This window comes from Rana temporaria, chromosome 6 (assembly GCF_905171775.1).
Source record: "Rana temporaria chromosome 6, aRanTem1.1, whole genome shotgun sequence".
NCBI classification, from domain to species: domain Eukaryota; kingdom Metazoa; phylum Chordata; class Amphibia; order Anura; family Ranidae; genus Rana; species Rana temporaria.
Window position 1 is genome coordinate 157,501 of NC_053494.1, and position 16,112 is coordinate 173,612.

Here is a 16,112-nt window from a genome sequence, read left to right on the forward strand (position 1 = left end):
GCCTTTCCTAGCGTTATGGGCGGCTCCGGAGGTAGGCCGAAGCCGCGGCCTTTCCTAGCGTTATGGCCGCGGCTCCAGAACTAGGCCGAAGCCGCGGCCTTTCCTAACGTTATGGGCGGCTCCGGAGGTAGGCCGAAGCCGCGGCCTTTCCTAGCGTTATGGCCGCGGCTCCGGAGCCAGGCCGAAGCCGCGGCCTTTCCTAGCGTTATGGCCGCAGCTCCGGAGGTAGGCCGAAGCCGCGGCCTTTCCTAGCGTTATGGCCGCGGCTCCAGGGGTAGGCCGAAGCCGCGGCCTTTCCTAGCGTTATGGCCGCGGCTCCGGAGGTAGTCTGAAGCCGCGGCCATAACGTTGGGAAAGGCCGTGGCTTCGGCCTAGCTCGGGAGCCGTGGCAATCCGCGGATCAGTGTGTTCCGATCCGAAGGGGGTGACCCGTTGCACCCCTACTAGATTATATTTTATAAGATCAGATGAATGGAAAAAGGGCGCATGCGTGGGTTGCCTGTGGGGAGGGGCTTTGTGGTGCATTATAATAATTGTATATTTTATGTTTCTATATAAATCTGATTTTATTATGTAATAAACATGAATGTCCCGTGTGGTCTCCCCTCCCCCGCCGCAGGTCGCTGTGTCAGGAGCTGCAAGTCTTGCAGTCCATCTATCTGGAGGAATTGGAGATCTCTCGGGAGGACAGGTAAGAAATCGCAGCATTAGAAGCCACGCCCCTCCCGGAGAAGGACCGCCTCTTATTTGTGATTGGTGTTACAGGGTGGAGCTGAGGATCACCTTACATCCTGCGACCGGAGATGACGCTGAAATCCAATATGTCCGCCTCACCCTGCATCTGTCCCTCCCCCCTCAGGTCAGTCATGTGACACCTCATCTGTTAGCGGTGCTGGTCCGGGGGCCCCATTTATTAGCAGGTCCGGGGGCCCCATTTATTAGCAGGTCCGGGGGCCCCATTTCTTAGCAGGTCCGGGGGCCCCATTTCTTAGCAGGTCCGGGGGCCCCATTTATTACCAGGTCCGGGGGCCCCATTTCTTAGCAGGTCCGGGGGCCCCATTTATTAGCAGGTCCGGGGGCCCCATTTATTAGTAAGGTCCGGGGGTCCCATTTATTAGCAGGTCCGGGGGCCCCAATTATTAGCAGGGGGGGGGCCCCATTTATTAGCAGGTCCGGGGGCCCCATTTATTAGCAGGTCCGGGGGCCCCATTTATTAGCAGGTCCGGGGGCCCCATTTATTAGCAGGTCCGGGGGCCCCATTTATTACTAGGTCCAGGGGGCCCATTTATTACCAGGTCCGGGGGCCCCATTTATTAGCAGGTCCGGGGGCCCCATTTATTAGCAGGTCCGGGGGCCCCATTTATTAGCAGGTCCGGGGGCCCCATTTATTAGCAGGTCCGGGGGCCCCATTTATTAGCAGGTCCGGGGGCCCCATTTCTTAGCAGGTCCGGGGGCCCCATTTATTAGCAGGTCCGGGGGCCCCATTTATTAGCAGGTCCGGGGGCCCCATTTATTAGCAGGTCCGGGGGCCCCATTTATTACTAGGTCCAGGGGGCCCATTTATTACCAGGTCCGGGGGCCCCATTTATTAGCAGGTCCGGGGGCCCCATTTATTACCAGGTCCGGGGGCCCCATTTATTACCAGGTCCGGGGGCCCCATTTCTTAGCAGGTCCGGGGGCCCCATTTCTTAGCAGGTCCGGGGGCCCCATTTCTTAGCAGGTCCGGGGGCCCCATTTCTTAGCAGGTCCGGGGGCCCCATTTATTAGCAGGTCCGGGGGCCCCATTTATTAGTAAGGTCCGGGGGTCCCATTTATTAGCAGGTCCGGGGGCCCCAATTATTAGCAGGGGGGGGGCCCCATTTATTAGCAGGTCCGGGGGCCCCATTTATTAGCAGGTCCGGGGGCCCCATTTATTAGCAGGTCCGGGGGCCCCATTTATTAGCAGGTCCGGGGGCCCCATTTATTAGCAGGTCCGGGGGCCCCATTTATTAGCAGGTCCGGGGGCCCCATTTATTAGCAGGTCCGGGGGCCCCATTTATTACTAGGTCCAGGGGGCCCATTTATTACCAGGTCCGGGGGCCCCATTTATTACTAAGGTCCGGGGGCCCCATTTATTAGCAGGTCTGGGGGCCCCATTTATTACCAGGTCCGGGGGCCCCATTTATTACAAGGTCTGGGGGCCCCATTTATTAGCAGGTCCGGGGGCACCATTTATTAGCAGGTCCGGGGGCCCCATTTATTAGCAGGTCCGGGGGCCCCATTTATTAGCAGGTCCGGGGGCCCCATTTATTAGCAGGTCCGGGGGCCCCATTTATTAGCAGGTCCGGGGGCCCCATTTATTACCAGGTCCGGGGGCCCCATTTATTGCCAGGTCCGGGGGCCCCATTTCTTAGCAGGTCCGGGGGGCCCATTTATTACTAAGGTCCGGGGGCCCCATTTATTGCCAGGTCCAGGGGGCCCCATTTATTACTAGGTCTGGGGGCCCCATTTATTACCAGGTCCGGGGGCCCCATTTATTAGCAGGTCCGGGGGCCCCATTTATTACTAGGTCCAGGGGCCCCATTTATTGCCAGGTCCGGGGGCCCCATTTCTTAGCAGGTCCGGGGGCCCCATTTATTAGCAGGTCCAGGGGGCCCATTTATTACTAAGGTCCGGGGGCCCCATTTATTACCAGGTCCGGGGGCCCCATTTATTGCCAGGTCCGGGGGCCCCATTTCTTAGCAGGTCCGGGGGCCCCATTTATTAGCAGGTCCAGGGGGCCCATTTATTACTAAGGTCCGGGGGCCCCATTTATTGCCAGGTCCAGGGGGCCCCATTTATTACTAGGTCTGGGGGCCCCATTTATTACTAGGTCTGGGGGCCCCATTTCTTAGCAGGTCCGGGGGCCCCATTTATGACCTCTCCAGACTATACCCCTCCCCCGGGCTCTCATTGCCTCCTCTCTTCTCTTCCAGTACCCCGATGACCCGCCTGACATCCGCGTGAGCAATCCTCGGGGGCTGTGTGATGAGCAGATTCACAGGTAGGGGGCGCTCCCCTCTATTTCCTTGTTTATAGGACGGGAGATGGATACAAAGTACAAATGTCTCTATGGGGGGGCGGATCTTCCATGTATGACCTGTGACCTCCTGTCTCCGGCAGCATCACGGACATGTTACGAAGGACGGCGGTGGAGTCTGTGGGCGGTCCCCTTCTCTACGAACTGATTGAGGTGAGTCTTCCATCCAATCAGGTTAGAGGTGCCCCCCCTCCCCCGCTCACACTTACTTGTCTCCTTTCTGTCCCCATAGAAAGGGAAGGAGATGCTGACGGCCAGTAATATTCCTCGGGGTCACTGTGTCATCTGCCTGTACGGCTTCCAGGTAAGTACCCAGTGTGACCCTCCCCCTTTGTGATTGGTTCTCCGGGAGTCATGTGACTTTCATGTATCTGACAGGAAGGAGATTCCCTCACCAAGACGCCGTGCTTCCATCATTTCCATACCCACTGCCTGGGGAGACTCGCCAAGCACTGCCTGGAGGAGGAGCCTGAACAGGTATGCCCCTCCCCCGGGGGCCTAACCTCCCTCCCCCGCCTGCTTCCATCATTTCCATTCCCACTGCCTGGGGAGACTCGCCAAGCACTGCCTGGAGGAGGAGCCTGAGCAGGTACGCCCCTCCCCCTCCCTCCCCCCGGGGGCCTAACCTCCCTCCCCCGCCTGCTTCCATCATTTCCATTCCCACTGCCTGGGGAGACTCGCCAAGCACTGCCTGGAGGAGGAGCCTGAGCAGGTATGCCCCTCCCCCTCCCTCCCCCGGGGGCCTAACCTCCCTCCCCCGCCTGCTTCCATCATTTCCATTCCCACTGCCTGGGGAGACTCGCCAAGCACTGCCTGGAGGAGGAGCCTGAGCAGGTATGCCCCTCCCCCTCCCTCCCCCGGGGGCCTAACCTCCCTCCCCCGCCTGCTTCCATCATTTCCATTCCCACTGCCTGGGGAGACTCGCCAAGCACTGCCTGGAGGAGGAGCCTGAACAGGTATGCCCCTCCCCCTCCCTCCCTCGGGGGCCTAACCTCCCTCCCCCGCCTGCTTCCATCATTTCCATTCCCACTGCCTGGGGAGACTCGCCAAGCACTGCCTGGAGGAGGAGCCTGAACAGGTACGCCCCTCCCCCTTCCTCCCCCCAGGGGCCTAACCTCCCTCCCCCGCCTGCTTCCATCATTTCCATTCCCACTGCCTGGGGAGACTCGCCAAGCACTGCCTGGAGGAGGAGCCTGAACAGGTACGCCCCTCCCCCTTCCTCCCCCCGGGGGCCTAACCTCCCTCCCCCGCCTGCTTCCATCATTTCCATTCCCACTGCCTGGGGAGACTCGCCAAGCACTGCCTGGAGGAGGAGCCTGAGCAGGTATGCCCCTCCCCCGCCTGCTTCCATCACTTCCATTCCCACTGCCTGGGGAGACTCGCCAAGCACTGCCTGGAGGAGGAGCCTGAGCAGGTATGCCCCTCCCCCTCCCACCCCCGGGGGCCTACCCCCTCCCCCGCCTGCTTCCATCACTTCCATTCCCACTGCCTGGGGAGACTCGCCAAGCACTGCCTGGAGGAGGAGCCTGAGCAGGTACGCCCCTCCCCCTTTCTTCTCCCCCCCTCCCCCGGGGGCCTCCCCCGCCTGCTTCCATCACTTCCATTCCCACTGCCTGGAGGAGGAGCCTGAGCAGGTATGCCCCTCCCCCTCCCACCGGGGGCCTACCCCCTCCCCCGCCTGCTTCCATCATTTCCATTCCCACTGCCTGGGGAGACTCGCCAAGCACTGCCTGGAGGAGGAGCCTGAACAGGTACGCCCCTCCCCCCGGGGGACAACCCCCCCCCCCCCCTCCGCCTACTTCCATCACTTCCATTCTTTTCTCTTCTCCCCATTGATCTCTATGGAGGATGTCCTCTGGAGCGTCTCCCCCCCCCCCCCCCCCCCCCCCCACCTGCTGATTCTCATTCTTCTTCTTCTTTTAGGATTCGGTCGTTTTGTGTCCCGTTTGTCGGGAAAATCTCACCTGCGACTTTAACAAACTTGAAGAAGCCCCGCCCCCTCAGCACCCAGAGGTAAGTACCCCCAGATTATATACTTTATAGAGGTAGGTTTCCCATATTGTATTCTTCTCTCACCAGTCACAGGTAGGTACCTCCATATTACACACCATCCACGGGTAGGTGTCCTTATACAACACACCAATAACCGTGCCCCATATAACAGAGATCTGACTGGTAGGTACCTCCATATTATACATCCATGGGTAGGTACCCTCATATCACCAATCATAGATAGGGGGCCCAATATATCCGATCAGCCCCTGGGCAGTACCCCATATTACTCACCAGCCCCAGGTAGGTGCCATGAATGGAGAGCAGCTCCCCCCCCCCCCCCTACCCGGACACCATGAATGGAGTACAGCTCACCCCCCCCCCTTCCCGACGCCATGAATGGAGCGCAGCTCACCCCCCCCCCCTCCTGACGCCATGAATGGAGCGCAGCTCACCCCCCCCCTCCTGCCGCCATGAATGGAGCGCAGCTGGATGGGCTTTAGGAGAAGCTTCCTTGGAGGACGCCCATGCATGCCGTTCCTCTGCAGTGTACCCCGTATTGTGTGTCTGTAAACAATCCCCAATATTTGTCTTTCTACCTTGCGTGGCGATTTTCTCCTCAGACGCTCCTGGCGAGGTGAGATCTTCGGAGGACGGTCCTGGCGAGGTGAGATCTTCGGAGGACGGTCCTGGCGAGGTGAGATCTTCGGAGGACGGTCCTGGCGAGGTGAGATCTTCGGAGGACGGTCCTGGCGAGGTGAGATCTTCGGAGGACGGTCCTGGCGAGGTGAGATCTTCGGAGGACGCTCCTGGCGAGGTGAGATCTTCGGAGGACGGTCCTGGCGAGGTGAGATCTTCGGAGGACGGTCCTGGCGAGGTGAGATCTTCGGAGGACGGTCCTGGCGAGGTGAGATCTTCGGAGGACGGTCCTGGCGAGGTGAGATCTTCGGAGGACGCTCCTGGCGAGGTGAGATCTTCGGAGGACGCTCCTGGCGAGGTGAGATCTTCGGAGGACGCTCCTGGCGAGGTGAGATCTTCGGAGGACGGTCCTGGCGAGGTGAGATCTTCGGAGGACGGTCCTGGCGAGGTGAGATCTTCGGAGGACGGTCCTGGCGAGGTGAGATCTTCGGAGGACGGTCCTGGCGAGGTGAGATCTTCGGAGGACGGTCCTGGCGAGGTGAGATCTTCGGAGGACGGTCCTGGCGAGGTGAGATCTTCGGAGGACGCTCCTGGCGAGGTGAGATCTTCGGAGGACGCTCCTGGCGAGGTGAGATCTTCGGAGGACGCTCCTGGCGAGGTGAGATCTTCGGAGGACGCTCCTGGCGAGGTGAGATCTTCGGAGGACGGTCCTGGCGAGGTGAGATCTTCGGAGGACGGTCCTGGCGAGGTGAGATCTTCGGAGGACGCTCCTGGCGAGGTGAGATCTTCGGAGGACGGTCCTGGCGAGGTGAGATCTTCGGAGGACGGTCCTGGCGAGGTGAGATCTTCGGAGGACGGTCCTGGCGAGGTGAGATCTTCGGAGGACGCTCCTGGCGAGGTGAGATCTTCGGAGGACGCTCCTGGCGAGGTGAGATCTTCGGAGGACGGTCCTGGCGAGGTGAGATCTTCGGAGGACGGTCCTGGCGAGGTGAGATCTTCGGAGGACGCTCCTGGCGAGGTGAGATCTTCGGAGGACGCTCCTGGCGAGGTGAGATCTTCGGAGGACGGTCCTGGCGAGGTGAGATCTTCGGAGGACGCTCCTGGCGAGGTGAGAACTTCGGAGGACGGTCCTGGCGAGGTGAGATCTTCGGAGGACGGTCCTGGCGAGGTGAGAACTGCGGAGGACGGTCCGGAGGTCTCTGTGAGATCTTCGGACTTCCATCTTTGTATTCTGACTGAGAAGTAAAGCTTTCACCTTCCTTCATTCTCAGGCCTGGTGACATTTCTCTTCCATTTGGGGCCATTGCTGACCTCATGAAATGGGAGGGGCTTTCTTAAGTACCGCCCCTAATATTTGAAGCAGGTAATACGGCCGCCCAGGTGTACTTCAGGTAATGCAGGATCATTTTCAGAAACCAAAGAAAAAAGATTTGAGTGTTCATTAGATCTCTAATTCGGAGCGGCTTGTATGTAAAAGGGGAGGAGCCGCGTCGTAATGTAAACGTTTATACAAACGCCGTACTTTCTTATCGGGATTCAACTTGCTGACTCGGGAACACAGGCTAATCATTCTGCTGACACAACAGGCTGCTCCATGAATCCGCTTCACCACAAATGACTGGCAGGGTGTGTAAACTCTTCGTTACGCCAATTATGTGCGTTATTTCTACATCCAGGTCCCTGGAGATCTGATCATGAATATTTCTTCTTCATTGGGATTTTATTGCCCCTCATTGGAGGGGGGGGGGGTTCCCTTTTTCAGCTCGGTCTTCTATGAATTTGTCAGGGAAAATGAACAAATCTTGGTTGTAAATTCATGGCGGCATTTGTGGGAGGAGTTTGTCCCATGAAATCTGTACTCCTTTATACTGAGCACTGTACCTGCACATGACCTATTGGTACAGGTAGGTACCCCCCCCCCCCAAATGAAATAGTACGGGTAGGTACCCCCCAAATGAAATTAGTACAGGTAGGTACCCCCCTAAATGACATATTAGTACAGGTAGGTACCCCCCCTAAATGACATATTTGTACAGGTAGGTACCCCCCTAAATGACATGTTAGTACGGGTAGGTACCCCCCTAAATGACATGTTAGTACGGGTAGGTACCCCCCCTAAATGACATGTTAGTACGGGTAGGTACCCCCCCAGATGACATGTTAGTACGGGTAGTTCTGTAGAACTGAGCTAGTCTCGCCTGGTTCTTGGTTACAATATGTGGCTTTAATATCTGTAGGTCCAGACTGAAGGTTGCCGTGTACTGACAGAAGCACGCAAGCCGAGTGTGGGAAGTGTTTCCGTTAGTATGTACCCCCCCCCCCCCATATGACTTATTAGTACGGGTAGGTACCCTCCATATGACATATTATGCTGTCTCCCCCCCCCCCCCCCTAGGAGCAGTACATCCCAGACATACAGACATATGACATATTAGTACAGGTCGGTCCCCCCTCCCCCATATGACATATTAGTACAGGTCGGTCCCCCCTCCCCCATATGACATATTAGTACAGGACGGTCCCCCCTCCCCCATATGACATATTAGTACAGGTCGGTTCCCCTCCCCCATATGACATACTATCCTGTGTTGTCTCTCCCCTCCCCCATATGACATACTATCCTGTGTTGTCCCCCCCCCCCCAGGAGCGGTACGTCCCGGACTCTGGCACCGTACAGAGGGAGGCGGATCTGCGGCGGATCTACGAGCGGCAGATGGTGAATGGAGGAATTATTGACGTGGAGGCGGAGAGGAATCGTTTCTTCATCAGTATTCAGGAGGTGAGCCCGATTCCCTCATAGACAAAGTGTGACACCTGCTGGGGGAGGAGCCACTCAGTGATGGGTGTATAAAGACATTTGATTGGCTTATGTGGGGGGGTCTGCAGGAAGTGTGGTCTCCCTCCTTTTGTCTTTCTTTACCAATCTGTGTTTTTCCAGGCCCCTCCCTCTGATGACGCCATCTTTGTACCGGACGAAACACAAGACTCCGCCCATCAGACCAAGCCCACGTCATGCCAAGAACAGGCTCCGCCCCTGGTTACCTCCAAGCATCAGGTTTTCGCCGGTGATCACAGTGGTGCGGGACTCCGAGCCAAAGCCCAGCCAATGCAGAGGGATTACCGAGAGGGCCAGCACTGGAGGGGGGGTGGGAGAGGCTGGACTGGCCGGCCACGATTGGATAACAGAAGAGGATGGAGGGATGAGGGGGGACACAGAGACTTCCAACCACAGACTAGGGGGAGGGGCAAGACCCGAGGTTTCCATAGCAACAGGACAGAGCGGCCGCATCTGCGGGGAGCCAGTGACAATGGGCTGGAAGAGAAAGGCGCCCTCTAGTGGCTGCAAGCAAGAGGACAGCGACTTTGCACTCCATTGTTTACATGTGACTGGATCACGTGACACGGCGTCTGCTGATTGGACAGGCTTCTGATCCATAATAAAATCATTATACTTGTGTGAGTGAGTGGAATTCTGGGTAGAAAAATGAGGACCTGTCCCAATGTGGAGAAATGAACCGCCGGACTTCTTCCCCTCCCCCATCTGTCCGGACTTCTTCCCCTCCCCCATCTGTCCGGACTTCTTCCCCTCCCCCATCTGTCCGGACTTCTTCCCCTCCCCCATCTGTCCGGACTTCTTCCCCTCCCCCATCTGTCCGGACTTCTTCACCTCCCCCATCTGTCCGGACTTCTTCCCCTCCCCCATCTGTCCGGACTTCTTCCCCTCCCCCATCTGTCCGGACTTCTTCCCCTCCCCCATCTGTCCGGACTTCTTCCCCTCCCCCATCTGTCCGGACTTCTTCCCCTCCCCCATCTGTCTGGACTTCTTCCCCTCCCCCATCTGTCTGGACTTCTTCACCTCCCCCATCTGTCTGGACTTCTTCACCTCCCCCATCTGTCTGGACTACTTCCCCTCCCCCATCTGTCTGGACTTCTTCACCTCCCCCATCTGTCTGGACTACTTCACCTCCCCCATCTGTCCGGACTTCTTCCCCTCCCCCATCTGTCCGGACTTCTTCCCCTCCCCCATCTGTCCGGACTTCTTCCTGTATCTCCCCCATCTGTCCGGACTTCTTCCCCTCCCCCATCTGTCCGGACTTCTTCCCCTCCCCCATCTGTCCGGACTTCTTCCCCTCCCCCATCTGTCCGGACTTCTTCCCCTCCCCCATCTCTCCGGACTTCTTCCCCTCCCCCATCTCTCCGGACTTCTTCCCCTCCCCCATCTCTCCGGACTTCTTCCCCTCCCCCATCTCTCCGGACTTCTTCCCCTCCCCCATCTGTCCGGACTTCTTCCCCTCCCCCATCTGTCCGGACTTATTACTGTATCTCCCCCATCTGTCCGGACTTCTTCCCCTCCCCCATCTGTCCGGACTTCTTCCCCTCCCCATCTGTCCAGACTTCTTCCCCTCCCCCATCCCCCCGAACTTCTTCCCGTATCTCCCCATCCCCCCACCTGTTCGGACTTCTCCCTATTCCCCCCGAACTTCCCGTATCTCCCCATCCCCCCATCTGTTCGGACTTCTCCCTATTCCCCCCGAACTTCCCGTATCTCCCCATCCCCCCATCTGTTCGGACTTCTCCCTATTCCCCCCGAACTTCTTCCCGTATCTCCCCATCCCCCCACCTGTTCGGACTTCTCCCTATTCCCTCCGGACTTCTTCCCGTATCTCCCCATCCCCTCACCTGTTCGGACTTCTCCCTATTCCCCCCGGACTTCTTCCCGTATCTCCCCATCCCCCCACCTGTTCGGACTTCTCCCTATTCCCCCCGGACTTCTTCCCGTATCTCCCCATCCTCCCACCTGTTCGGACTTCTCCCTATTCCCCCCGAACTTCTTCCCGTATCTCCCCATCCCCCCACCTGTTCGGACTTCTCCCTATTCCCCCCGGACTTCTTCCCGTATCTCCCCATCCCCCCACCTGTTCGGACTTCTCCCTATTCCCCCCGGACTTCTTCCCGTATCTCCCCATCCCCTCACCTGTTCGGACTTCTCCCTATTCCCCCCGGACTTCTTCCCGTATCTCCCCATCCCCCCACCTGTTCGGACTTCTCCCTATTCCCCCCGGACTTCTTCCCGTATCTCCCCATCCCCCCACCTGTTCGGACTTCTCCCTATTCCCCCCCGGACTTCTTCCCGTATCTCCCCATCCCCCCACCTGTTCGGACTTCTCCCTATTCCCCCCGGACTTCTTCCCGTATCTCTGCCATCACTGAGCCATCTGAAACACCAACTTCCGTCTCGAGGGGGGTCTTCCCCCCACATTTTCTCATGTAACAACTAAAAACATAAATGTATTTTATTGGGATTGTATGTGAGAGAAACAAAGTGTCACATGATTGTGAAGTGGCAGGAAAATGATACAAATACATGTGAAAAGTGTGGGGGGAGGGGCATTTCTATGGCGCCCCCCGGAGTCAATACTTTGTAGAAACCCCTTTCTCTACAATGAGAGCTAAAGAAAAGCATCCCCACCACATGATGACGCCACCACCATGTTTCACAGTGGGGATGGTGTGTTCAGGGTGATGGGCAGTGTTAGTTTTCCCCACACATAGCATTTTTTGTTAAATTTTGGTGTCATGTGACCAGAGCACCTTCTTCCACATGTTTGCAGTTTGTGGGGGAGGGGACACAGCAAACAGGACTTCTTATGTCTTTCTTTCCCCAATGTCTTTCTTCTTGTCACTCTTCCATAAAGGGCAGATTTGTGGAGAGACCACTAATAGTTGTCCTATGGGGGAGCACCACTAATAGTTGTCCTGTGGACAGATTCTCCCCCCTGAGCTGTGCAGCTCCTCCAGAGTTACCATGGACCTCTTGGCTGCTTCTCTGATGAATGCTCTCCTTGCCCGGCCCGGTCAGTTTAGGGGGATGGCCATGTCTCAGTAGGTTTGCAGTTGTGCCATACCCTTTCCATCTCTCTTCCGTTCATGGACGGACACAGCAGCATTGACCTTAGGGTTATATACCTTCCTTCTAGGAGAGACTAGGCAGAAAAAACTGCACTTAAAGTGTTAAAACCACTTCTCTCAGTACAGCACCTCCCAGGGGGCGTGTCCCCCGGTACATTCCACTCTCTGGAACATCCAGCCTCAGTTTTAATCTGCCTAGCGTCAGGAGAGGACATGGCCCTTCTGGAGTCCATGTGCTCTGGAGATTTTTTGCAATTTTTTTTTTTTCGCTTTTCTTAGATTTTTTGGATCCTGAGATCTACAATCAACTGCCGACTGGGTGACAGGCTGGATCCTCGATCCTTGTAGTCCCCCCATGTTCAGCCATCGAGCGTGTGTCGGCCTTTAGCTACGCGCTGGGCCGTCCACGACATGCCCCGTTGCTCCAGGGGCGGCCGGTGATCTACATGCTACAGGGCACACATATGACCGGTCTCTATGGCCTTGTCGCAGTGTGCCGGGCCGACAGCCATGCCGTATCTACCTGCGGACGTTGGTTCTGTCTGGATTGCCGGTGGTCGCAGGACGGGTAAGTAATGTCCCCTTGCCTCGGCAGGGTATTTTCGGCTGGTGCATTCCTGGGGAGGTCGACTGAAGGTCCGCCCTACTTTCCTCTCTCCCTCCTTCCCCGTTCTGGCTGGCGGCTGTGAGGTGGGGGGTCCACCTGGGGGGGCTCTGTTACTGCCGGGGGGCTGGGCTGCTGTTACTTTTTATTGTGCTGGTGAGTGAGAGACTTGTAAAGCGCAACACATGCGAACTGAATCGCCTCTGGGCGCTGTATCCATTTCATGGGTAAGGAACCCCTTGATCTCAGAAGAGATGGGGTTTTAATCTTTCTCCTGAAGGCCAAGTGGTTCTCCTCCAGTCGGATGGGGGTTGGTAGTTATGGGGGATGTGATTGGTCCAGTCAGATGGGGGTTGGTAGAGCGTTCCATAGTCTGGGTCCTTGGACTGCAAACCTTCGATCTCCTCTGGACTTGTATCTGGCTTTGGGTATCTGGAGGAGGTTCTGATTGGTGGATCGCAGAATGCGATTGGGGTTATGGGCTTTTATTTTCTCGCATTGATATTGGGGGGCGTTTCCCAGAATACACTTATGTATTAGACAGAGCGCCTTGAAAGTGATTCTGTCTTTTACTGGCAACCAATGAAGGGATCTCAGTGAAGGGATCTCGGCGAAGGGCTCTCGGTGAAGGGATCTCAGTGAAGGGATCTCAGTAATGGGATCTCAGCGAAGGGATCGCAGCAAAGGGATCTCAGTGAAGGAGTGTCAGTGACGGGATCTCGGCGAAGGGATCTCGGCGAAGGGCTCTCGGTGTAGGGATCTCGGCGACGGGATCTCAGTGACGGGATCTCGGCGAAGGGATCTCGGCGAAGGGCTCTCGGTGAAGGGATCTCGGTGACGGGATCTCAGTGAAGGGATCTCGATGAAGGGATCTCAGTGAAGGTGAGATTGATTCCCATGTTTTTTTCCGTATTTTGAACGACTTGCAGACGAGTGATTTGGTATTTGGGGAGTCCTAGATAGAGGGCATTTGCGTAGTCCAGTCTGGAGTTGATGATTGTTCCCACCACGACTGCAATGTCCTCTTTCGGGATAAAGGGCGTGAGTCTGCGTAGTAGGCGCAGCAGATGGTGGGATCCGCTGACTACTGACCCTATTTGTGCATCCATTGTCATGCAGGTATCGAAGATGACTCCGAGACTTTTGACTTTGGTGCTAGGGGTGATGGTTTTACCCAAAATGGCTGGTGCTGTGTATGCTGAGGGACAGTGTCTGCTGTGTGTTTTAAACCGGTCCCTTTTGGGTTACGCAAGCCACCCTGCACCTCAAAAGTGTTTCCTTGTGTTCTGTATCTGGACGAACTGTTATACAAGGAATGGGAACGGCCGCAGAAAGTTTTTGCAGTACCAAAATACTTTGCGATCCGTTACCCACTTTTTTAGGAAATCCTCCTCAGAAGGGTATCTCCTCCGTCAGTGGGCCCTCCGGAGTCCAGGCTGAACAAGGCCAACGACGTTACCTGTGGAAGGGGCTCCCGCATTTAAGGACCCCGCAGATAGGAGAGTGGAGGCTGTGGCCCGCTCCATGTTCACAGTGGTGGGGTCGGCGGTGAGACCGGTTTTGGCCGGGTCTCTGGTGACGCAGACACTTACCGAACGGGCTAAGTCCCTGGTGCAGGAGCTGGAGGCGCAGAATGCTCCTGAGGCCTGTGTGGACCTGGCCGACCAGTTGGTGCAAGGTCTAAAGTTTGTCTGTGAGTCAGCCCTGGATACGCTTCCCTTGCTCTCCAGGGCCTCCGCCTACGTGGTGGTTCTACGCCGCCTCGTGTGGCTAAAGTGTTGGTCTGCGGACCAGTCCTCTAAGAAGTCCCTGGTGGACTTACCCTTTAAGGGTGAACGGCTTTTTGGGGCGTCCCTGGATGACATCATAAAAGATGCCACAGGCTGTAAGAGTACTCTGCACCCGCAATCTGGGAAGGGTAAGGAGCCTCGCCGTAGGCAATGGCCCTCATTTACTTCACCCTTTTTTTTTTTTTTCGCCCGCCAAGTGCAGCAGGAAAACGTTTCCTGGGTGCTAAGGCGTCCACTGAAGGGCAAAAGCGCCCCTGGTACCGCAAGCCCAACAAGCCTGCGGACAAGCCTGCCTCTGCATGAAGGTCTGCCCCCACCCACATCTCGGGTGGGGGGCCGAATACACGGCTCGTGGAGGTCTCTTCTTTCCGACCGTTGGGTTTGCGAAGTAGTTTCCTCGGGGTACAAGATAGTTTCTCTCATCCACCAAACAGATTTTTTCCCTCCGGATCGTCTGAAGGACCTGCCTGGGGCTGTCCAGGATCTGCTGGTCAGGGGAGTGATTGTGCCGGTTCCCTCGATGGAACGGTTTCAGGGGTTTTACTCCAATCTGTTTGTAGTCCCCAAGAAGGATGGGGTCCGTCCAATCCTGGACCTCAAGGCCCTCAATTTCTTTGTCAAAGTGCAAAAATTTAGGATGGAGTTGATTCGCTCAGTAGTAGCAGCGCTTCTTCAGGGGGATTTCCTAGCATCCTTGGATATCAAGGACGCGTACCTGCATATCCCAATATGCGCGAAACACCAGAGGTTTCTGCGCTTTGCGGTCGGGGAGGACCATTTTCAATTTGTGGCCCTCCCGTTTGGCCTGGCCTCGGCACCACGGGTCTTCACCCGATTCTGGACCTGCTGAGGCAGCGCGGGATCGCTATCGTGGGATGCCTGGACGACCTTCTTCTGAGAGCTTCCTCAAGCTCAGAGTTAGAAGAGGACGTGTCTATCACCTGCCAGACCCTCCGGGAATTCGGTTGGCTGCTGAGTATCCAGAAGTCAGTGTTGGTACCGTCTCAGAGACTGGAATACCTGGGGTTGGTCCTGGATTCCTCAGAGGCGAGAGTTTTCCTCCCAACGGAAAAACTACAGACACTGCAGTCTGCGGTGCAGCGGTTGACGACACAGAAATGGGCGTCGCTTCGCTTTTGCATGAGAGTGCTGGGTCTGATGGTGGCCTCTTTCGAGGCAGTCCCGTATGCCCAATTCCACGAGTATTACAGAAGGAGATTCTGTCATGTTGGAACAAACTTCCTTCGTCTCTGGATTACCAGATTCGGGTGAGTCGACTGGCCAAGTCCTCCCTAGTTCGGACCGGGAAATAGTTTCTGCCGTGTCAATGGATAGTGATCACGACGGATGCCAGCTTCTCCGGCTGGGGGGTGTCTGGGGTGTCCAGTCAGCCCAGGGGCGATGGACTCAGGAGGAGTCCCGTCTTCCGATCAAAGTACTGGAGCTCCGAGCGATCAAGTTGTGTCTCTCCAAGTGGTCTCTGGGCCTACAAGGCCGACCGGTCAGGATCCAGTCCGACAACGCCATGGCCGTGGCATACGTCAATCATCAGGGGGGCACACGAACCTCGGCTGCAGCGACGGAAGTCGCGCACATCCTCCGGTGGGCCGAAAGTTACGTTCCGGCTCTTTGCATTCCTTGGACGTGGTTCGAGCCCTACGGGTGTACTTGTCTGCTACGGCTCCGTTTCGGAGGTTGGACTCACTGTTCGTGTCGGTGACTGGTCCTAAGCAAGGTCTGGCGGTCTCGTCGGACAACATTTCTAGGTGGATCAGACAGGTCACGGCGCATTCGACCAGGGCGATTGGTGCCTCTTGGGCTTTCCGTCATGAAGCGTCTGTCTTACAGGTATGTAAGGCAGCGACCTGGTCGTCAGTCCACACCTTCTCAAAATTTTACAAGGTGGATGTGAGTGCATCTTCGGATGCCTCCTTTGGCCGCAAGGCTTTACAGGCGGCAGTTTAAGGTTGGAGTTCCTCCGTTGAGGAACTCTGGTTTGTTTGGGGTGAAGTTGGTTTGCTGTGTTTTTTCCCAACCCTCGATTTTTTGGACACTGCTTGGGGACGTCCCTAAGGTCAATGCTGCTGTGTCCGTCCATGAACGGAAGAGAAAATAGAAT

The 16,112-nt window shown here is 56.7% G+C and overlaps 1 protein-coding gene across 1 annotated transcript in view; it reads left to right on the forward strand.

The window, feature by feature from the left end:
* The window catches only part of RNF25 (ring finger protein 25), a 14,911-nt gene extending 5,765 nt beyond the window's left edge, over window positions 1–9,146 (forward strand). The window contains exons 2-10 of the mRNA XM_040355800.1: window positions 620–691; window positions 766–859; window positions 2,955–3,022; window positions 3,142–3,211; window positions 3,291–3,362; window positions 3,437–3,535; window positions 4,982–5,071; window positions 8,334–8,468; window positions 8,628–9,146. Coding sequence (XP_040211734.1) covers window positions 620–691; window positions 766–859; window positions 2,955–3,022; window positions 3,142–3,211; window positions 3,291–3,362; window positions 3,437–3,535; window positions 4,982–5,071; window positions 8,334–8,468; window positions 8,628–9,026 — 1,099 coding nt within the window. The 3' untranslated portion in view covers window positions 9,027–9,146. The remainder of the gene's footprint in view (window positions 1–619; window positions 692–765; window positions 860–2,954; window positions 3,023–3,141; window positions 3,212–3,290; window positions 3,363–3,436; window positions 3,536–4,981; window positions 5,072–8,333; window positions 8,469–8,627) is intronic.
* The last annotated feature ends 6,966 nt before the right edge of the window (window positions 9,147–16,112 follow it).